Source organism: Hipposideros armiger, unplaced genomic scaffold (genome assembly GCF_001890085.2).
Source record: "Hipposideros armiger isolate ML-2016 unplaced genomic scaffold, ASM189008v1 scaffold_288, whole genome shotgun sequence".
Taxonomy (NCBI): domain Eukaryota; kingdom Metazoa; phylum Chordata; class Mammalia; order Chiroptera; family Hipposideridae; genus Hipposideros; species Hipposideros armiger.
The window spans coordinates 1,179,110-1,202,764 of NW_017731638.1; the positions used below are offsets into that span (position 1 = coordinate 1,179,110).

The 23,655-nt window shown below is 40.2% G+C and overlaps 1 protein-coding gene across 3 annotated transcripts in view; it reads right to left on the bottom strand.

The window, feature by feature from the left end:
• Nucleotides 1-23,655, bottom strand: part of PKHD1 (PKHD1 ciliary IPT domain containing fibrocystin/polyductin) — a 460,535-nt gene that overhangs the window by 286,595 nt on the left and 150,285 nt on the right. For all 3 annotated transcript variants that reach the window (XM_019658751.1, XM_019658750.1, XM_019658752.1), the window contains one exon: nucleotides 17,039-17,251. In XM_019658751.1, coding sequence (XP_019514296.1) covers nucleotides 17,039-17,251 — 213 coding nt within the window. The remainder of the gene's footprint in view (nucleotides 1-17,038; nucleotides 17,252-23,655) is intronic.

Consider the following 23,655-nt stretch of genomic DNA (forward strand, 5'->3'; position numbering starts at 1 on the left):
GGGGGGTATGTTGAGATTTGCTCAGAGATCCAATAGCCATTGGAAAAGAGTCACTCTTTGATGTGCAGGGACCCATTTCTGCCTCCATGAGGCGAGAGCATAATTGATATTCAAGCCATTCTTTGTGTCTTCTTACTGAAAGCAACAAAAGAACAACAAGACAAACAAAAACTCATAGGCACAGATGATAGTTTAGTGGTTCCCAGAGGGTAGAGGGGTTAGAGGGGTGGTAGAAGAGGGCAAAGGGGGTCAAATATACAGAAAGAGGATTGACTATGGGTGGTGAACACACAATGCAACATACAGATGATATATTATAGGACTGTACACTTGAAACCTAAACAATTTTTTTAAACAATGTCACCCCAATAAATTTTTAAAAATTTAAAACAAAAAGAAAAGAAAAGAAGCCAAGTCAGGGGAAAGCAGAACCAAGAGTTGCAGAGAAGCAAAGTCCTCATGACTTCACCGGAGGACCTGCCCTCAGTTGTGCCTAAAGTTTTTTCAGTTATAGGAGGCAATAAGTGGCCTCATTTTTTGTTTGAATTGGGTTTTCTGTCACTTACAACCCAAAAAGACTGAATGAATTCCAACATTTTCAGGTATATATAGAAACTTAAAGTATCATACAATGTGTTTCTAAGTGTGGTTCCTGCTGTACTTGGATTATTGAATAGCTAGAACTTATTTTTTCTAATTAGCAGCATACATTTACATATAAACACCCCAAATCCTAAAGACCTTAAAAACAGCATGTTCACTTTAACGTGCTTAAAAAAGTTCCTTAAAGTGTGGTTTATACTCTTAATTTAAGGAACCCTTTCTTATAGATTTTTCCAAGGTCACTCTTGTCCAGATTCAGCCATTACAAATTCTAAGTTATATCAGTTACATATCAATGAGATTTTACCAGATACATTTCTACCATTGTGCATAGAATAGACATATTTTATACTCTTTTTTAAGTATTATTAGACAGAACAGAGAAAATTTCCACCTTATTTTTTGTTGGTAGTGTTGGTTATGTTTGGGGGACATGTAGTTAAGGACTAATTCTCATCTGCTTGGAATTGAGATCCATTCTTCCAGTTCCTGGCCATCCTGCCCTGCTGAAGATTCCAAGTATGTGAGAACCATGCTCACAAGTTAGCAGTCAAGTGCTAACTTGACTGCTCAATTATGAACTGCCACACCATACCAGCTGACCAGAAACCCAACACTGTATTAAGATTACAGAATGCAATGAATTGGTTTTGAATTTTCCCTATGCTTCTTCTTCCATTCCTCCCATCAATTTGATCATACTTCCTTCCCACCCCTAAATCAAGATAAAACCAAATAAACACAGCAAAACACACACACACACAAACAAAAAATCAACAGTTGCACTTATTTTCAACCCAATGTCCCTTTGGAGCACCCTGTCACATATGAAGCAAATTGTAAAGCAGGACTTCTTCCCTGAAACCAACCAAGAGGACCCAAGCAGGGGACAAAGAGATGATAAACATCCCACAATGTAAGGGAACAGTTAGGAAGGAGACATTTCCTTGGGGCTTATTAAAAGAAGGCTAATCTAACACTGCCGTCTGAGTCATCCCTGGACAGACCCCACCTCAGGCTATATGAGCAATAGAGAGGAGATTCAAAAGGATTCTCAGAGATGGGGCTGAGTCATTAGTGTAGGTGACCTGGCCATGGCCTTTTCTTCCTCTTCCCTTAGAGGGTGGTTTGAGGGTACTTCTTTTCTCTTAAGCAAAGAAAAGGGGCTTCAAAAGTACCATAGAGTCACCTGCAAGAAGGGGAGATTGGCTTCTTTTTCCCATGTTGCATATCTTCATATGCAAGATATTTGCCAGGCTTCCCATGCCTGTCTGGTAGGGAAAACGTGAATTAGAAAAAGAAAACAGGGCAGAGGAAGAGGTGGTGAGTAGAACATCTTTGGTGTGGAAAGATTTGTAAGTTTCTTCTGGATCAAGTGAATTCTGGGAAGGCAGCTTGGCCACCTGGTACTCCACCCAAACTGGGCCCCAAGGTGGAAGCTAAGAGGATTACAAACCCAGGTGGCGCTTCCACACTGGGGAACAGTGGGAAGGCCTCCTACAGGGCTCCAATCTTCAGAGAGAGAATCAACAGTCAGCCAGTATTATCCTAAGAGGCAGCGACGCTCAGAAGAGTATACAAATGCACAGTTCAATAGAAAGCTTATTCACCTTCTTGCCTCACCTCTTTCACCAGCCCCAACGCTGAGAAAATGTAAAATAAAAGGATGGGAGGAAGAGTATAGGAGCAGGCCATGTCCCTGCCACTCCAAGAGCCTCAGGCTGGAGCCTGAAGGGGAGGAAGAGGATGAACATCAAATGAGTAGGAGACTGAATTTTAAACTGGACGAATTAGGACTGGCCTTTTTTTTTTTTATTGTTAGTTTCAGGTGTACAGAACAATACAATAGTTACCCTTTTCACCCTCACCAGGTAACAACTCCCCTCCCCCCATCTATTGCNGTTTAGACCAAGGTTAACCAAGGTAAGTGGGGGTGTAATGAGCCATACTTTGATTGAAGGCCTTTTCCAGAGGTATAAAAGGAAGGCTAACTTTTGTTTCTACCCAGTTTGAGCTTTACTGCTCCTACTGTGATTAAAAGTAAATGACTGAGAACAATCAAAAGATAAAGCTCAAAATCCCCAGGAAATAGTACATTGTAAGATAAGTGAAACATCTGGAACACGGTTCCCAGCTCCTGTGAGGATTTCAGGCCAATTCAACAAATGCCACTCTTAGGCCCTGCAGAACTGTAGAGGGAAGAAGTCCTTCACTCAGAGGTGCAAAACTCACTTGGTCAGAGCTAAGGGCTTCTATAGATTGCCGTTAACATCCATTTCTATTCATTGCCCAAAATTTACATAAAAATTAGATATATTTTTTACCAGGTAATCATCTTGATAATCATCGGTATGATTTATGCTTTGGAGCAGAGGTGACTTGTGAGGAGAAAAAGGGCTAATATTTAATAACATATATTCTTTTTAGAAAAGCAATAAATGTATAATGTTTAAGATAAAAATATAGAGAAGCAAAAAGACAACAATAGCATCCACAATCTTAATGCAACACATTAATATATGTATTTTCTGTCTTCTTCCTATGTTCATACGTTGACAAAATTTCATATATAAACAAAAATGCTATAATCCTGTACATGCCTAAATTCTCTTTACTTACTATAGTAGGAACATCTTTCAGCTACATTATATATTATTTAACATCATGATGTTATCACAATATCCCATTTGAAATGTATATTTAATATACTAATCTCTTATTTATTAATATTCAGTTTTTTCCCAAATATTTTTCTCTCATAAAGAATGCAGATATGGGGCCGGCCGAGTGGTGCATTGGTTAGGAGTTGGCTTGAGACACCAACTCTGAGCAGCAGGGCTCTGGTTCGGATCTCACATATGAGGGCCAGTGACACTGAGCCCTCTACAGTTAAGATGGTGCACAACAACTTGACCTGGAGCTGGGCTGCAGTGCATGAGTCGCCAGCAATGGAAGAGGCTGCAGTGGGGCTCGGCAGCAGCTCGTGTGAGCTTTCATGAGCTGCTCTGAGCTGCCGTGAGTGGCCATCCAATGGCCAGTGAGCAACTACCTCACCCGGGAAGAGCACAATGATAACACCAACATGGGCCACTGAAGCGACATCCTCCACAACTAGACTGAAGAACAAAAGGACAGCAACTTCTCTGTTCCCCTTCCCCAATTCCCCAACGCTGTCCCCCTCCCCCAATTCCCCAATAAAATCTTAAAAAAAGAATGCAGATGTGAACACACTTGAGCATAATGTGCATCCATATTCATGATCATCTCAGAATAAATTTCTAAAAGTGGCATTGCTGTATCAAGGCATATACCTAGTTTTCAGCCTTCTGATAAAATTACCAAATTTTCTTATGGAATCACTGCATATAATTCTACACTCACTAGCAGCATATTTTAGTACCAGCTCCTCAGACTTTCTACTACTTTATTTTCAGTCTTGGGCAATTTGATTAAGAAAAAAAAATCACTTCTGTTTTAATTTGCATTTCATTGATTCCTAATGAGGAAAAAGTAGGAGAAAACTCATAAAAACAAAAAGCAATTCCTCACTATGAACACAGAATAAACCCAAGCCCTCTCCACATACATTCATATTGACCGGCCATTTGCATTAATTATACTGATATGTCTATGCACATTCTTTGCCAGATTTTTAATTTGTTCTTAAAAAGTTCTTTATTTATAAAAGACATTAATCTGTATCTGTATCAAATAAACATTTAGTGTATAAAATGTAAGGTTCTCAGGGAAGTGTTGCTGTATTCGTTTTTTATTGCCACTGTAATAAATTTCCCAAAAATTAGTGTCTTAAAACAACACAAACATTATCTCGTAATTCTGGAGGTTAGAATTCCCAAATTGGTTTTACTGAGCTAAAATCAAGGTGTCAGCAGGGCTGCTTCCTTCTGTAGGCTCTGAGAGGAAAATACGCTTCCTTGCCTTTCTCATCTTTTAGTGACACCTGTATTCCTTGACTGTAGGCTTGTGGGCTGCCTCCATCTTCAGAGTGCATCACTCCTATCTCTCCTTCCTTCAACACATCGCCCTCTCCTCTGACTGACTTCCCCTGAGCTCGCTCTGATAAGGACCAATGTGATTCCATTGGGTCTACCTGGATAGTCCCGGGTAATCTCCCCATTTCAAGATCTTTCATCACAACTCCAAAGTCTTTTTTGCCAAATAAGGTACCTTCATGGGTTCCAGGAATTGGGACATGAACATAATTGGAGGTCATTTTTCAGCCTATCACTACTGCATTGTTCAATATGCAGTACTGAGAAAAGTGACTAGCCATTTGGGAAAAAGAAATAGCTAAATGAGAAAAAAACAGTTAAATGAGAGGAAAAGATACACTGTGACAAAATTAATTCTAGATGGATCAAAATAGGGGTTGGCAAACTTTTTCTGTAAAGAGCCAGATAGGAAATAGTTTTGGGTTTGCAGGCCAGGTGGTTTCTGTTCAACTATTTAACTCTGCCAAGTCAGTATGAAGCAGACCTAGATAACACCACTGATAACACCTAAACAAATGATCGTGACTGTGCTTCGATAATTTTGTTTACAAAAATGGGCAATGGGCTAGATTCGGCTTATGGGCCATAGTTTCTTACCCTGGATTAGAAACATAAATGTGAAACTTAAAAAAAAGAGAGAGAAAGAGAAATAATAAAAGTACCAGGAAACAAATAGGTACACTTTTATATAGTTCTTGTACAGGAAAAAGTTTTCTAAATGTAAAGTCAAAGGCAGAAACCATAAAGAAAAATATTTGTATATTTGCCATCGTAGAATCAGAAAATGCCATAAAAATATGGACGGTAAATAGAAAACTGGGACAGGCTCTTCGCACCCCATCAAGAATGCTACAAAAGAAGCCATAAAGAATAAAGCCCCACTTGGGATTCCAAAATAACCTGAAAAAGTTAAAATGGAGAAGACTGCTCCAGAAACCTGAAAGAAGTACCTTCTCTTTGTCTTTCTGCCACAAGTGAACACTAACTGTGCGCACACAAAATAGAAACCCCTGTGAGTATTAAACCTCTGAAGAGAATGAAGTGAATGTTAGTTACCTCCCCTTCTAGGCCCCATTCTCCTCATCTATGAGATGAAAGTAATAATCCCAGTCTTTCCTACTTCACACAGTTGTTGTGAGTTAAATGAGAGGAAAGAATGGGAAGCAGCTTTGAAATTATAAAGTGCCAAGATCTAAGTAAAATCCAATTTTAACAAATACTGACTATAATACCCAATTCAACAATACTCTTTCTCCATGACCAGGCTGAAAGCAATACTATTAATAGTATTGCTTTGATGATACATGTGGAAGAATTCTCTTTGAAGGAAAAATCACAAACTCCTGCCTATGTAGCACTCCATTTATTTAACAAAGTAGAATTTTTTTCAGTATTCAGTGTACAAAAAAATGTAAAATCTAGACTCTGTTAACCATTTAATAAACTAAAAGGGGGTTACCGAGACCTGGAGCATCGTGGAAAAGGGAGTAGAAAACAAGGCAGGAGGTATAGGTAGGGACCTACTTCAGACAGGACATTATAATCTGTTAGCAATCTTGGACTTTATCCAGTGGAAAGCCACTGAAGAGTTTTGAGCAGCAGCATGATATGGACAAATCTGTGTTTTCAAAAGATCACCTTGGCTCCAGGATAAAGAATGAATTGGGGAGGAACAAAAGTGGCAACTAAAAGATAAAAGAAAGCTTAAATAATAGTCTAAGCACAAGTTGAATTAAAGTGATAACAATGGAGGTGGAGAGAAGTAAATGGGCTCATGAGTTACCCAAGAATTAAAATCAAGACTTGGTGAAGGACAAATTATAGGTAACAATAATAGAGAAGGACAAACAGGTTTCTGGCTGACAGATTTACTGCAAAAAAAAATACACACCATCTTTTCCTTAGAATAATAATGAGGCAGCTTCATCAAATCAAAATTGTAGGCATATAATAATAACATGCCAATAACTAACATTTATTGAGTAGTTGCTCCATGCCTGTCATTGCATTAAGTGCTTTACATGTTTTATTTTATTTAAACCACATAACAACTCCATAAGAAATGTTTTAGAATCAGCTCTATTTTATAGATGTGGAAACTGAAACATTGAGAAGTTGATTTTTTCAAGGGCCACCAGCTAGTGAGCAGTAAAAATGGTATTTGGACCTAAGCAGCCAACTTCCTCCAATACTCAACCTTAGGAAGATGAGTAAGTGAATGCTCCATGACTGAGCAAGATCAAACTCATCCGGGGAAGATGCAGAATATGAGCCAAGATCCTCGTGTCCTAGCAGGAGAAAGTAAACTATAGAAATCCTGAGAGGAAGAGATGGATCTTGGAGCCAGTTATTCCCCCTTGGGAAGCTTTATGTCAAGACGAGAGACTTGATATCTTGATGGGTTATGTATCCAAGATATGATACAGAGTCAGTTATAGAACATGGGGTTCAGTTTAGTGACTGTGATGGCTAAGTTTTATGTGTCAACTTCACTGGGTTACAGGGTGCCCAGGTATTGGCCAAGCATTATTCTGGGTATGTCTGTGAAGGTGTTTCTGGATGAGATTAACATTTGAATCTACACAGTGAGTAAAGCAGATTGCCTTTCCTCAGGTGGGCAGCCCTCATGCAATCCACTGAAGACCCGAAAAGTAGAAAAAGCTGAGTATGAGGTAACGCCTGCTTGCACCACCTCCCTGGTCACAGTAGCAGGTTCAGCTATGAGCTTTATTACTCAAACAGGGCCAATGTTCATCCTGAGGCTTTGGCTCAATCTTTTAATTTAGTTATTCGCACAACAAATATTTCTTAAAAGCCTGCTATGAGTCTAGGCACTGTTGTAGGAAATGGGGAATGCTGTAAATGAGAAAAAAAACAGAAAAATCTCCACCTTCATGATGTATACATTCTACTGGAGGAGGCACTAGAATATGTACAATAAATATGATAAATAAGCTGTATATAATGTTAGTGTTAAAGGTTAAGGGGGATAAAATGTAGGAGGGATACAAATTGTTAATGGGGGGTATGTTGAGATTTGCTCAGAGATCCAATAGCCATTGGAAAAGAGTCACTCTTTGATGTGCAGGGACCCATTTCTGCCTCCATGAGGCGAGAGCATAATTGATATTCAAGCCATTCTTTGTGTCTTCTTACTGAAAGCAACAAAAGAACAACAAGACAAACAAAAACTCATAGGCACAGATGATAGTTTAGTGGTTCCCAGAGGGTAGAGGGGTTAGAGGGGTGGTAGAAGAGGGCAAAGGGGGTCAAATATACAGAAAGAGGATTGACTATGGGTGGTGAACACACAATGCAACATACAGATGATATATTATAGGACTGTACACTTGAAACCTAAACAATTTTTTTAAACAATGTCACCCCAATAAATTTTTAAAAATTTAAAACAAAAAGAAAAGAAAAGAAGCCAAGTCAGGGGAAAGCAGAACCAAGAGTTGCAGAGAAGCAAAGTCCTCATGACTTCACCGGAGGACCTGCCCTCAGTTGTGCCTAAAGTTTTTTCAGTTATAGGAGGCAATAAGTGGCCTCATTTTTTGTTTGAATTGGGTTTTCTGTCACTTACAACCCAAAAAGACTGAATGAATTCCAACATTTTCAGGTATATATAGAAACTTAAAGTATCATACAATGTGTTTCTAAGTGTGGTTCCTGCTGTACTTGGATTATTGAATAGCTAGAACTTATTTTTTCTAATTAGCAGCATACATTTACATATAAACACCCCAAATCCTAAAGACCTTAAAAACAGCATGTTCACTTTAACGTGCTTAAAAAAGTTCCTTAAAGTGTGGTTTATACTCTTAATTTAAGGAACCCTTTCTTATAGATTTTTCCAAGGTCACTCTTGTCCAGATTCAGCCATTACAAATTCTAAGTTATATCAGTTACATATCAATGAGATTTTACCAGATACATTTCTACCATTGTGCATAGAATAGACATATTTTATACTCTTTTTTAAGTATTATTAGACAGAACAGAGAAAATTTCCACCTTATTTTTTGTTGGTAGTGTTGGTTATGTTTGGGGGACATGTAGTTAAGGACTAATTCTCATCTGCTTGGAATTGAGATCCATTCTTCCAGTTCCTGGCCATCCTGCCCTGCTGAAGATTCCAAGTATGTGAGAACCATGCTCACAAGTTAGCAGTCAAGTGCTAACTTGACTGCTCAATTATGAACTGCCACACCATACCAGCTGACCAGAAACCCAACACTGTATTAAGATTACAGAATGCAATGAATTGGTTTTGAATTTTCCCTATGCTTCTTCTTCCATTCCTCCCATCAATTTGATCATACTTCCTTCCCACCCCTAAATCAAGATAAAACCAAATAAACACAGCAAAACACACACACACACAAACAAAAAATCAACAGTTGCACTTATTTTCAACCCAATGTCCCTTTGGAGCACCCTGTCACATATGAAGCAAATTGTAAAGCAGGACTTCTTCCCTGAAACCAACCAAGAGGACCCAAGCAGGGGACAAAGAGATGATAAACATCCCACAATGTAAGGGAACAGTTAGGAAGGAGACATTTCCTTGGGGCTTATTAAAAGAAGGCTAATCTAACACTGCCGTCTGAGTCATCCCTGGACAGACCCCACCTCAGGCTATATGAGCAATAGAGAGGAGATTCAAAAGGATTCTCAGAGATGGGGCTGAGTCATTAGTGTAGGTGACCTGGCCATGGCCTTTTCTTCCTCTTCCCTTAGAGGGTGGTTTGAGGGTACTTCTTTTCTCTTAAGCAAAGAAAAGGGGCTTCAAAAGTACCATAGAGTCACCTGCAAGAAGGGGAGATTGGCTTCTTTTTCCCATGTTGCATATCTTCATATGCAAGATATTTGCCAGGCTTCCCATGCCTGTCTGGTAGGGAAAACGTGAATTAGAAAAAGAAAACAGGGCAGAGGAAGAGGTGGTGAGTAGAACATCTTTGGTGTGGAAAGATTTGTAAGTTTCTTCTGGATCAAGTGAATTCTGGGAAGGCAGCTTGGCCACCTGGTACTCCACCCAAACTGGGCCCCAAGGTGGAAGCTAAGAGGATTACAAACCCAGGTGGCGCTTCCACACTGGGGAACAGTGGGAAGGCCTCCTACAGGGCTCCAATCTTCAGAGAGAGAATCAACAGTCAGCCAGTATTATCCTAAGAGGCAGCGACGCTCAGAAGAGTATACAAATGCACAGTTCAATAGAAAGCTTATTCACCTTCTTGCCTCACCTCTTTCACCAGCCCCAACGCTGAGAAAATGTAAAATAAAAGGATGGGAGGAAGAGTATAGGAGCAGGCCATGTCCCTGCCACTCCAAGAGCCTCAGGCTGGAGCCTGAAGGGGAGGAAGAGGATGAACATCAAATGAGTAGGAGACTGAATTTTAAACTGGACGAATTAGGACTGGCCTTTTTTTTTTTTATTGTTAGTTTCAGGTGTACAGAACAATACAATAGTTACCCTTTTCACCCTCACCAGGTAACAACTCCCCTCCCCCCATCTATTGCCCTCCCACCCCCCAATATCATGCTTATCTATTACAATTCCTTTGAATCCGTTCCCGCTCTTTACTCCATGTCCCGAGACTATATGTATACATATAATTATAGTCAACATACAGTATTATTCAACATCAGTTTCAGAAATACAATGCAGTGGTCAGGCCTCTACATCGACTATGAAGTGGACTCCCCAAAAGGACATGGGTCCATCTGGCCTTTTTAATATCTAACATCCACTAGAAAGCCAAGGTGCCCAACGTATTGTTAAAGGACAGGGCAAAAAGACCAGAATATGGATTAAGACAGTGATCAGAGAAAAATAAAGTCTGTTCTGAGTCAGATTTTTGTCTAGAAGGTTTGAGTCTTTCAAGCATCCCTAAAAATGTACCTCTTCCATTTGCATAGCCCTATGACTAATTTACACACCGCACCAGCTCAAGTTTCCCATGAAATTCCAGGAATTACTTTGAGGCAAACAGTGCTAAGGGAAGGCAAAGAACCTCTTCAACACAGGAAATCCAAGATCCCTGGAAAGGAAAAAGAAAAACCATAGCACATACTAGAAAAATTAGATTCTAGAAGACCCTAGGATAAATAGTTTGTAAATTTGGGGTAACATTGGGAGGGGATGTCTAATCAGAGTAAAAGCTTTCAACCATATATTTTTTTATTTTGTTCTGCTCCTTGATGGGACCCTTCTAGGTTCCAAGTTCTGTGCTAGGAATTTAATAGGCATTTTTGTTTGCCTGATTGCACAGACCTATTTTATTCACCTTACATGCAGTCTAAATGACAAGTGATTTCAACCTGACACATTGAGTCTAAATATTGTGCTAATATATTTGAATATTTCTGTCTATGCATCACCTTGGGACCTCAGAGATTGAACTAGAAGTCAAAAGTATAAGATTTTTGTTTAGCTTAGAGGACATCTATGGTTTCGTCTGCCCATCAACACCCCTTTATTGGAATGGCTATCATCCTTTCTTTTGGTAAGAGCTCCCCCAAACAAACATTCATGCAAACACACAAACATATACAAGCCCATCATACCTCCACCCTGGGCTCTATGGCCAAGGCAAAGCTGTATCTTCTCACTCACCTTGTCTCCCTAGCCTTGAGGGTTGGTAAAGTGACGAGCTGGCACAATCACAGTGCCCTATCTGCCTGGACACCAAGCATAGTCCTAAGCCTGGTAGGTAAATCAAGTTTGTGAGGCCTTCCCTGGTTACTTTTGGAATTAATAATAGAACACAGAGCTCTGTTTTTTGGTGGTAAAAAACGAAAGTCCACATGAAGCCAGAAAATGCAGTGGCCATATGGAAGAAGCCATTAAATAGTAAGAGCCAGTGAATCCAACACATGCAGAGGCCCAGAGGTAAGACACAAAGCCCTGATGACATTTGGACCCCTGGAGGCAGTCATGCCCAAAGCCAGTTGCCTTCCTGACCATCCTGTAATTCGAACAAGAGCTCACAAGTCTTTTGTTTTGTCTAAGTTTGATTGCACTGGGTTTCCATCCCTTAAAATCAAATGATTTAAGAGTAGTAAAGCCACATATAAAAATGCCATGGCACAGCGATGGTTTATATTTCAGCCCCCAAAAAATGAGAGACTCTGGGTGGTGAACACACAATGTGATATATAGATGATGTATTACACAATTGTACACCTCAAATCTATGTAAATTTACTAACAATTGTCACCCCAATTAACTTTAATTTTTTTAAAAAAATGAGACACAAAAGGAAAGGAAGACTCATGGTCTAGATACAGAGAAAGAGCAGGGGCTAGAGATGTTATGGATATAAAGGAGACTGGACTGAAATGATTGATCAGGTGACAAAAGAGCATAGATCTGAAAATACATTGTCAGATAGAGAGGAACTGTTATAAGATGAAAATGGGCTCTGGAAATTTTCATCTCACATCAAAGAAGAGACAACAGGAAATGTCCCCAAGCTCCACCACTCCTGAGGAAATAAGGAATCGTACAAAGAGAGGCCCTGAACTCTTCACTGCATCTTACATACTGCAGTTAAAAGGATGAGCTAGTAGAGTTGTTTTTTAATCACTGTTTTAGCACTAGAACTCTTTCTTCTAATGAAATATTATGTTGAACACAAATATAGAATAGAGATAAAAGCAATAAATCAATTACTGGAGCAATTTAAACCTTTATTGCTTGACTCCCAAATACTTCATTGTTTGTGGAACCCCCGAAGCTCCCCCTGGAAACATTTGGATTTTGTGGAGCACAGTACGGAAACCAGTGACCAGGGACACCCCCCTACATGCGTGACCACTCCACGTAAACAACACTGTGCTTCAAGACAGCCTGGCTCCCTTTAACAACTACAATAATAGTGTCCATGCACAGTACTTATAAAAAACATGGAATTTGAATACAGATACTTAGTACTTTTAGAAGGATAACAAGCTATATTTAAACTTGCCTCCTTAGGCTCCTTTTTTTATTTATTCCTACCAAATTCTTCTGTTCATAACAATTACACTAGTGTTTTCCTCAACCATGCCCCCACATATGAGCTTTTCTCAGAAACTTCCATTTATATGTCATGCCTGTATCTTGTAATTTCTTGAAAAGGACAAAGACCGAAGTCCATTCAAGGCCATAAGACTGCTTTTTCTCCTAAGAAACTGTCAGCCAAATTTCACAGGGAGGAACTAGAAATGAAGTGAGAGACATTGATAAATTTCCCTGCTGAACAATCAATAAAAGCTCCACCATCCTGTTCAGACTCCCACTGTGGAAGCAAGGGCCGTAATTACATTGTCAAAAATTCAACTTGCCCAGGCTGACAGCGACCCCCTTGAAAAGTGACATGTGATTGGCACTCGGTTTGGGGTGGTGAACCTGGATTGGCAGGCAGAGTGGGGAAAGCAAAAGGCAAGAGTGAAATTTCCTTATTGACTACAACCATCCAAATCCCAGACTGCGCCTCTGGAGGGATCTTGTGACCCTTTAGTCATATTAACAATCAAAGTGAGCAGTCGACAGAACTTACCATCTGAACTCCACCAGAGATTCAGAACATGCCCTGCCACAATCCACTCCCAAACCCAGAGAAGGAGAGAGACAGTGCTGCATGTGGGTGTGTGTTCATGCAGGGAAGGGTGTGGGAATGTGTGGGTGGGTATGCATGCATGAGTTTTTCTACATTAAAAGAAAAACATGAAACGTGATTTCAACTCCATCTTTCCTCGTGACAGCTGAGCAGCAAAGCCTGTTTGCTTAGCAATTTTAATCTATGATAAAAATCAGCCGTAGCAGAAGGGTTACCAGGGGCAGTGATGAAGAACGAGATGGGAGGGAGAAGGTAGGGAAAGCTATATTACAGTCATGCAGAAGACGCATTTTGTGTGATTCTCTGTGACCTGAGCTGGAGTTCAATCGGCATCCATCAGTCAGTCCTCTTACTGTTGCATGTTAGAAACAAAACGCCTACCAACGGCTTCATTTGCTGTGTTTTGCTTCTGGCTCAACTGGGGTGCATGGAAATAATTTCCAAGAAGGCTTTATTGTAACCATGCCTAGGAATGGCGGTTACTCACTACTGGGAAGCAGCCGCACCACAAGAGATTAAAATCAAAAAGTGTCCGCTGGGTTGTGGGAACAGAACGGAAGATGCCTGGGAATGTTGCTACCTCATGATCTGCAAAGCTAAAATCTCTCTTGCTCTGATAAACAGAGGTAGACAAGAAAATGAATAAGGAGAAAAATTTCTAGGCAGAGCTGGCCCCATGCCAAATGTTGAAATAGAAACCCCTCCCCTTAAAAGAAAATGAGAACATTGGCATTGGGTACTCAGTGCTTTGGGGGGAAAAGCAGGATATCATCAAAATCGCCATAACTAACACTGCTTGAGTGTTACCATGTACCAGGTATTTTGGAGCAGTTCACAAGCAGTAAGTCTGTGTGATGGAGACTGTGTTTTCCTGGTTTTCCAGAGATTAATTTGCCCAAGGTCATAGCTGATAAGCCACAGAACTGCACTGATTTGTGATTCCAAAACTATTAACCACTAAAAACAGCATTTCTCCAAGTGTAGTGAGTGGCTGCCTGAATCAAGTCACATGAGGATCCAATTAAAATGCACATTCCTGGGTCAACCCCAGGCCCACCGAGTCAGACTCTGGAGGTGAGGCCCAGGAATCTGCACTGTAAAAATCTTTTTTAGTAGAGTCTTCTATGCACTAAAGTTGGTGAACCTCCTCACTCCAGCATCCTGGAAGCTGAGTGAACCCTGGGTCATTACAGACTTGCTGGATGCAAAGCAGTGAATCAAGTTGCTCCCTGTTTTGCATGCTTGACAGTAAAAGAAAATGAGTTTTTCCCTAAAGCTCCAGTGTCACCAGACCTATCTCTGGCCCTGGGAAAAGGGCAGTGAAATTATGTAACGATTTTAACCATGATATACCACCATGCCAGAGGGGAAATCAGTTTGAGACCTCAGGTGGTGAGGGAGTGAGGTGAGGAGGGAGGATTGATGAGCGGCAGGCTGGGGCTGCCAGGAAAGGGAAGGGGGTCCCTTTCACCCAATGGCTAAGCTCTTTTCCATGTAGCATTTCCTTCAAATGAGTAAGATGGAGCAGCGTCACGTCAGAGAAGAAAATGGCTTGATTTTGCCAGTGTTCAATGTGGAAGCTCAACGGTTGAGGAGAGACCCCTGTCACTCCCATATTGGCCGGGCTTTGGAGAAATGGTGAAAGCAGTCGTTGATGACAACCTAACCCGGAGAGGACAGGGAAGGGGAGGAGGGGAGGGGGCTTGGGAGAGGAGGAAGAGGAAGTAGGGGACAAGATGGACATAAGGGGAGCACAGGTATCTGCACTCTCAGTATCTAGTAACATCACAGGGCTAAAGTAGCAACATTTTTTTTAAACTTTTGGAACTCTCAAAACATTTTTAAAACATGCACTTTGCTTCAATTACCCCATATGATTATAAGCAATGATAGAATGGGACTTTCTTAACTAGATCTCAGTTAAAACAAACACAAAGGCTTAGGAACATGAGTACATTTAAAATACAGGTACGAAAAGGTTTATTTATGAACGCTTTCACTGATCCTTTCTAATAGAATGTGAGAATGAGAAGGGGTTGGAGTAAAAGAATTAGGAGAGTTTCATTCTTCTTCATGTGAATTTCCATTTCTAGCAAGCATTTTGCCACCTGCATCAAGTAAAATAGTTACTCTCAAACCTGAGGATCCCAGGTAAAGGCTCAGGGTCCCTCAGATGGTCTGTGGGTGGGTGGAAACATTGATCTGTGCCCTCTTATGCTCCCGCTATGTTTTTCAGGGACAAACAACAAAACATTGGGTTGGTAGCCTAAGTTAACTGTTGGACTAATGCAAACATTTGAAGACTGACTGATGTGTGAATAGATAGATGACCCCTGTGGATTGTGGGCTATAAGATTAATGCAAATGCTTGCTGATGAAGATAGGAGAAAAAAGCCCTCCTTAGAAGCAGAACATAAGAACATTGTAAGCATTTTGAATTTTTGTCCAGGTAATTGTGGGTTTTTTTAACCTTATAAAATGTACCCATAGTGCCTAGCACTTTGGATAGTCCATAGTTAACACTTAAAACTTAACAAAAATATCTTGCTTCCTCTCAAAGGAAGCCAACAGAGGCAAAGAGTGCCTCTTAGTAGACAATGATTGAGGCCCAGAGTTTGTAACAGACACAGACCTGATGGAACAAAATGGCAGACTCCTCAGCATAGCCACATGCTCATGTCTAGAATTATTATTCTTTGATAAGTAGTGGGATTTTATCTTGTTATGCCAATATAGAAATGCCAATGTAGACAAGGCGATGTTTTCTGGAGATTGGGCCACTACTTGCAAACAGTATCTTTGATCTGTTTTTGGCTTATGCTATGTAACCCACAGTATGTAAGTATCCACTGACATATACTTACAGCTCACCATTTTATAGTTACCTTTTCCAGTTGATATTAAGGATTTTCCTGGCACAATTAGTAATTTTCTGAATCTCAAGGAAAATAAAATATCCATTTTTGAAAGTGGGATTAGATAGTCAGAAGGTAAATAAAATTTGAGCAGAAACACATTATAGCCTAGTCCCTGTTTTCATCCAAAAATCCATAAACACCCGACCTGTCTGAACCAGGAATCTAAGAGGAGCTCTAAATGAACCCTATTCACAGGAGGCGAATACAGCCCCAACAACAAAATGAAGTTGTCTCTATTTGGTTTGTGATGCCATCAGTGTTTACAGCCATCAGTATATGCTAAGTAATTTATCAGTTGGTTTTTACCACGATATGCTGCAATTACAAACCCGAATCTCAGTGGCTTGTGACAACCAGTGCTTATTCCTCACTGACACACAGGAGAGCAATAGGTCAGCTGCAGCTGTGCCCCAGTTATCATTATTTGGGTTCCCAAGCTGAGGGAGCTGCCCCTGTCTGGGACAGGCTATTCTCAAACAGAGAGAAAAAGGCCAAAGCATTGCAATGGCTCTTAAAACTTCTACTGGCCATGCAACGTATCATTTCTACTTGCATTCTACTGACGAAAGCAAGTTCATGACTAAGCCCACTCTCAGTAGGACAGGGAAGTGTGGTGCACCCACAGGCGGGCACTAAAAGCCACCTGAAAGTGGACAGAGGTGTATAATCCTCCTACAGGAAGGGGAGCAAATAACTGTGAACTATAGCGTACTTGCCACAGAAATCATAACAATTAATGTTGCTTACTTAAGGAAATAGTGCCCACACTCTACCTAACATTGTTGCCTCAGCAACTATTAGCCAGAGATTTTTAAGTAGTTTTATCATTTTCCCCACTGCCCGCACATTGGCTAGACATAGCCCTACCTCATCTTCTCTGGTCAGTTGCCCCACTTACCATGCAGGGAAAGAGTTCCATTCCTCACTGCCAGGAACTTGACACCATATGGAAAAAAGGGGGTAGAGTAGGAACTCCCATAGAGTGTGATCTCAGCTTTGCCTTGGAAGGGCTTGTCCTCAGATCCAATCCAGAGCTCTCCCCCATCAGAAACAAGGATGGAGTGTGCCCTAAGCTTGATGGGTCCTGGATCCATGAAAATCAGCTTGCCTCCTAATGGCCAAAGAGAAGATTATCAGTTCCTGGGAAGGTAAGTTTCACCTCCTTTTCACAGTTCCAGTATCTGATGAAATCCTCTTCATTTATATACTTCTGCTGGAATTTTGGCTTATTTTATCTTGCCCTCTCTTCTAGAAGCACAGTAGAGTATATCATCCACCCAGGAGCCGAAGCACTATATTATCAAGCCAGCTTAAGTTAGTTATTTCTATTGACTGCTGCTTTATTTATATTTTTAATAACAATAACCCAAATGTCCAGCAATTTTGGACTGGTTAAATAAGTCATAAGGTCACCATTTAAACTGTTTAGCATCAAATAAAAGCAGTATATAAAAATTAAATTTTAAAAAATTGGGCAACAAGTGAACAGGAAATAGAAATAGAAGAAAATGTGCCAAAATTATAAGAATGATGGTAAAAGGAAGTGCAATTATGGTTACCATCATGGCATTTGTAATATTTTAACTGACCAACATCCATTATACTTTTCTTTTGATAATGGACTCTAATTTCCTCAAGGAATTGCTCCGCTCCGTTGAACAGAGTTGAGTGGGACTGTCAGTCATGGTGTCCTATCCTACCATAGCCTGAGTCATGGACTCAGACTTCAAAAGGAAGTCTGGAGCAAAAGGAAAGAGAAGACTGGACATGTTTAGATCTCAGTAATTCTTGGTGCTGCTGGTGCCTTAATGAGCTTAAAAAGATTTCCTGTTTCTGAGACACCCCTCCTTCCTGGCAAGGCCCTCTAAAATGCCCTGATTGCTATCATTTCTACATCTAATTTTCCATACTTTCCTTCATTTCTGAGAGCTACCCCCTTTTCTGCCCAAATCACCATCCCCTCCCACTCTGGCCACCATCAGTTTGTTCTCTGTATCTATGCATTTGCTTCATTTTGTTTGTTCATTTGTTTTGTTTTTAAATTCCACATATAAGTGAAATCATATGGTATTTGTCCTTTTTAAAAGAAAGTTGTTGTTTTTATTTTCAATCAAACAACTTTGACAGATACTATTTTGCTCTAATATCCAAATTTTCTGTAACATAGAAATATTATTGTATAATAAATTCATTTTATAGTGTGAGAATATTTAAAATGTTAAAACATACTTTCATTATTTTAATGTATTTTTAAAGGGGTTACAATATTTGTGTTTTATGCAGAATCTTCTCAATATTACCCAAATAATTAAAGCATCCCATATAAATAATCACTTTAACCTGAATGAGCTATTAAATCTATCTCCCTCCTGTAAGTGGTGTGCAAAAGCACCGGACTAGACTCCTCCATCCTATAATAAAGTGGTCAGAGGGTTTCCAGTGAAGATGACAGTATAGGTAAACATTGTGTTTGCATCCTCTCACAACCACATCAAAATTACAACTAAACTACAGAACAACCACCATGGAGAACCACCAGAAGTCTAGCTGAACCAAAGCCCTACAACTAAGGACATAGAGAAGAAGCCACAGTGAGACTGGTAGAATGGATGGAGACACAGATAGGGCTGCCCCCACACCTGCATGTGGCAGTTAAAAATCAGGAGGGATATCTCAGATACAGAGTTCCCCCCGAGGAGCAAACGGTCCCAGCCCCACACCAGGCTCCCCAGCCCAGGGTTCAAGTGCCAGGGAGAGAAGTGCACATAACTTTTGGTTGTGAAAGCCAGTGGAGATTGTGGCTGAGTGAGGTGGAGGGCGGCTGCAGTTCCAGGCGCTCCTCTTGAAGGGCCCATGCACAGACTTACTCATTGATGGACTCACTTACTCTGAGCTCCAGTGCTGTGCCAGCAGCTAGAAAGGTGTCAAGGATACATGGTCAGTAACTAAGTTGTCTGGCTTCAAGGTGAGGGCTGAAAGTGCAGCTTTCTCCAGGACTGAGAAGCTGTGAAAACCTTTGTTTCTTTTTTGAACCCTTCCTCCTGATGTGCAGACCATTCTGAGTCTCCATCAACCTGACTAACACCATTTGTCACCCCACCCTGGTGATTCTGAGACCCCACCCATCTTTCGGGCATGCCCAAGCTGCTTCCAGTGAGTTTTCCATACAAATGGCCTGCCTTGGTTCATGCTGCAAACTTTCCTAAAATCTCCCTTAGGTCAGCCTCTGGCTTCTGTGTGTGTTATACCTCTGGTTGAGCAGCCCTAAAGCCAGCACTAGCGACAGCCAGCCTTGTTCATGGCTTGGCCTCCTGAGGCACCTCCAAGCACAGTGCACAAGACAGCCATCCACAGACTGCTTTATAGCTCATAAACCCAGGTAGTGCACAGGTTGCGGCTGAAATTGGCCTGCAGTGAGTCCCTTCCCAGGATGCCCCAAGGCTGGTATGCCCAGTAGCCAGCTTTGGACCAAGTCAGAGCATCATCCAGCCACCTCCAAAAATAAAAACACCCAAAGGGCAAACTGGGCAGGCACCAGAGCCCTATTAAAGTAAATTCCATTTTGTAGGGTCAGCCCCTACACCACAGTTCCTCCACTGTAGCTACAGCCAGTCCTAACAACCAATCAGCCCAAGGGCCAATCCTTCCCACTGTCATGCAAACAGCAACCAAGGCTCAACCACAACAGGAGGCCACACACAACACACAAAAGGGACACATCTGGAGTACTCAGCTCTAGTGACCAGGAAGACTGCACCACTGGGCCCCATAACACACCTACTACATAAGGTCACTCTGCTAAGACCAGGAGGCTTAGCAGCCCTACCTAATACATAGGAATGAACACAGGGAGGCAGCCAAAATGGGGAGACAAATGCCCCAAATGAAAGAACAGAAGAAAGCTCCAGAAAAAGAACTAAAGAAAATGGAGACAGATGATCTACCAGATGCAGAGTTACAAACACTGGTTCTAAGGATGCCCAATGATCTCAGGGAGAACTTCAACAAAGAGATAACAAACTAAAAAATGGGAATAAAAAAACATAACAAAGAACCAGTCGGGAATAAAGAATACAATAACTGAAATGAAGAATACATTAGAAGGAATCAACAGTAGTTTAGATGAAGCAGATGGTCAAATTAGCAATTTAGAAGATAAGATAGCAGAAAACACCAATCAGAATAGCAACAACAGCAACAACAACAAAAAAAATCCCAAAAAATGAGGACAGTTTAAGGGGCCTCTGGGACAACATCAAGCACACCAACATTCATATCATAGGGGTACCAGGAGAAGAAAGAGAACAAGGAACTGAATATATTTGAAGAAATAATGACAGAAAACTTCCCTAACCTGGTGAAGGAAATGGATATTCAAGCCCAGGAAGCAGAGAGTCCCAAACAAGATGAACCCAAAGAGGCCCACATGCCTAAAATGCCTAAGGCTAAAGACAAAGAAAGAACCTTAAAAGCCCCAAGAGAAAAGCAGTTAGTTGCCTACAAGGAAACTCCCATAAGAGTGTCAGTTGATTTCTCAACAGAAACTGTGCAGGCCAGAAGGGATTGGCAAAAAATATTGAAAGTGATGAGAAGTAAGGACCTATAACCAAGGTTATTCTACCCAGCAAAGCTGTCATTTAGATATAGAAGGACAGATAAAGAGCTTCCCAGACTAAAAAGCTAAAGGAGTTCACCACCACCAAACCAGTATTATTAAAAAAATCTTAGAGGGACTCCTTCAAAACCAAAAACAAACAAACAAACAAAAAACAAGATCAAAAATATGAATAATAAAATGTCAATAACTACATATCTATCAACAATTATTTTCAATGTAAATGGATTAAATGATCCAGTCAAAAGATATAGGTGGGCTGAATCAATAAGAAGCAAGAGCCGTACATATGCTGCCTACAAGAGACTCACTTCAGATCTAAAGACACATAGACTAAAAGTAAAGGGATAGAGAGAGAGATTTCAAGAAAATGGAAACAACAACAAAAACCTGGGGTAGCAATATTTATACTAGACAAAATAGACTTTAAAACAAAGGCTATAACAAGAGACAAAGAAGGACACCATAATTCCCCTTCTGGGTATTTATCAGAATAAACCCAAAATGCTACTTCAAGGGGATGTGTGCATCCATATGTTCATTATAGTATTATTTACAATGGCCAAGATATGAAGGCAACCTGAGTGTCCCCTAATGGATGACTGGATAAAGAAGAGGGGGTACATATATACAATAGAGTATTACTCAGACATAAAAAAGAAAGAAATCTTGCCACCTGCAACAACATGGATGGACCGAGAGGGTATTCTGCTGAGTGTAGTAAGTCAGAGAAACACAAATGACATGTGATTTCACTTATAAAAGTGGAATCTAAAGAATAAAGTAAATAAACAAAATACAGAGAACATTTTGATGGTTGCCCGATGGGAGGGGGATCAGGGGTAAGTGAAAAGGGAAAGGGATTAAGAAGTACCAACTGGTTGTTACACAGTAGTCATAAGGATGTAGAGTATAGCATAAGGAATAGAGTCAATAATATTGTAATAACTGTGTATAGTGACAAATGTGTATTAGGTTTATCGGGATGATAGATGGGAAGAGGATGGGGGGCAGTGTGAGAAAGGTGAAGAGACTAAGAAATATAAATTAGTAGTTATAAAATAATCGCGGGGATGTAAAGTAAAGCATAGGGAATATGATCTATAATATGGTAATAACTATGTATGGTGCAAGGTGAGTACTAGACTAGTCAGGGGGATCACTTCTTAAATTATATAAATGTCTAACCAATATGCTGTATGCCTGAAATGAATATAAAATAATATTGAATGTCAACTCTACTTGAAAATTTTAACAAGGAGGAAAAAAGGTGAAGGGGAATAAAAGTTTCAAATTTTCAGGCATAAAACAAATAAGCCTTGGGGATATAATATACAGCATAAGATATGTAGTCAATAACATTGTGATAGCATTGTACGGTGTCAGGTGCTTTCTGGACTTATCATGGTGATCATTCCTTTAGGTATATAAATGTTGAATAACTATGGTATACACCTGAAACTCATATAATAATGTGTTAGCTATATTTTAATAAAATTCTTCAAAAAAACAAGAGTTAGTTCATATATACAATGGAATATTACTCAGCTATAAAAAAGAATGAAATCTTGCTATTTGTGACAACATGGGTGGACCTACAGGATATTGTATATTCTCAATGTCTAGAACAGTAACTGATAGGTAACTGGCACTTAATATATAATTGTTGAGTAAATGGTTATAACCTTCTCAGAAAATCTGGTTTAAGTGCCTAAATTTATTTCCTTGTGGACACACACGCTCTCCCTCCTTCATATCCATTTTCTCAGAAAGTGTGTTATTATATTTAATTTATAAGTCCATCCATTGTCTCAATGAGCTAAAGTAGGCAAGGGAGAGAGCCTACTTTACTTTATCAGAAATGTCTACAAAGGCAGATTCTACTATAATAAGGAAGGTCTTGGTGAGGGGCCGTGAAGAGCAGACCCTTCATCTACTAAATTTAGTCGTAAATACAATGTGCCAAATTATTGAGTTGGATTGTTGCTGTTTTCCAGAAATCACAACTGGAAGTACTTAACCATATCTTGGAGGGACGAGAGGGAGAGAAGAATAAAGCTAAGATGCCTTCAATCATTTTTATTTACCGCCATTAGTGCAAAGATAGTGATCAATAAATATTTGATCCAACAGTCAAACGTGGAGGCCCCTTCTTCCCTGACTGTCTGTCTACATTTCTCTTCTGCTTTCCTTGGCCCTCTTCACCAAGCCTTCTAGCCTTCAATCCTAAAGCCCAAGCCAACTCCATCAGTAACTGGCTCAGGATATTTCATTGGACTCAACCTCTTAAAATGCTTTTTCATTTCTGCCACGATTTAGAACACACCCACGTAAGTATCCAATTTCTCTGTCTGTAAAATGTGCATGGTAAAAGTTTTTCCTTCAGGGAATTATGGGGAGATTTCTTGAAATTATGCTTGTAGGTCCCTGGTCTCAGCTCTGACATATTAATGCACTTAATGCAACGGTGTCTGCTGCTATCATCACATTCATCTTCATTCCTCCCATTATTGCCATTACTGTTCTATTTCCAGTTGCTCCATCACTGTAGCACTACTAGATCACATCCTTCCAACACTGGCAGTCCTGACTCTCCTTTTGAAATATGGCATATAGAGCATTTCCTAAGGCAAACTATCTAAGAAGCAAGAAACTATTCTTTAGTGACTTACAGGCTTGATGCTAGAGAGTGGAACCACACTGTTTAGTGAACTTCTAAAGGGCCTACTAGGAATTTTGTCTTTAATTTTCCCTTCCATTGTCATTACAATGACAAGGATAATCATTAGTAAGGTAATAATGATAATGAATCTTGCTGTGAACAAGGGGAAAAAATGTGACCTGTGGTGTAGATCACATTCTTACGTTTACTAAAACTTTTTCCACTCACAGCCACATGT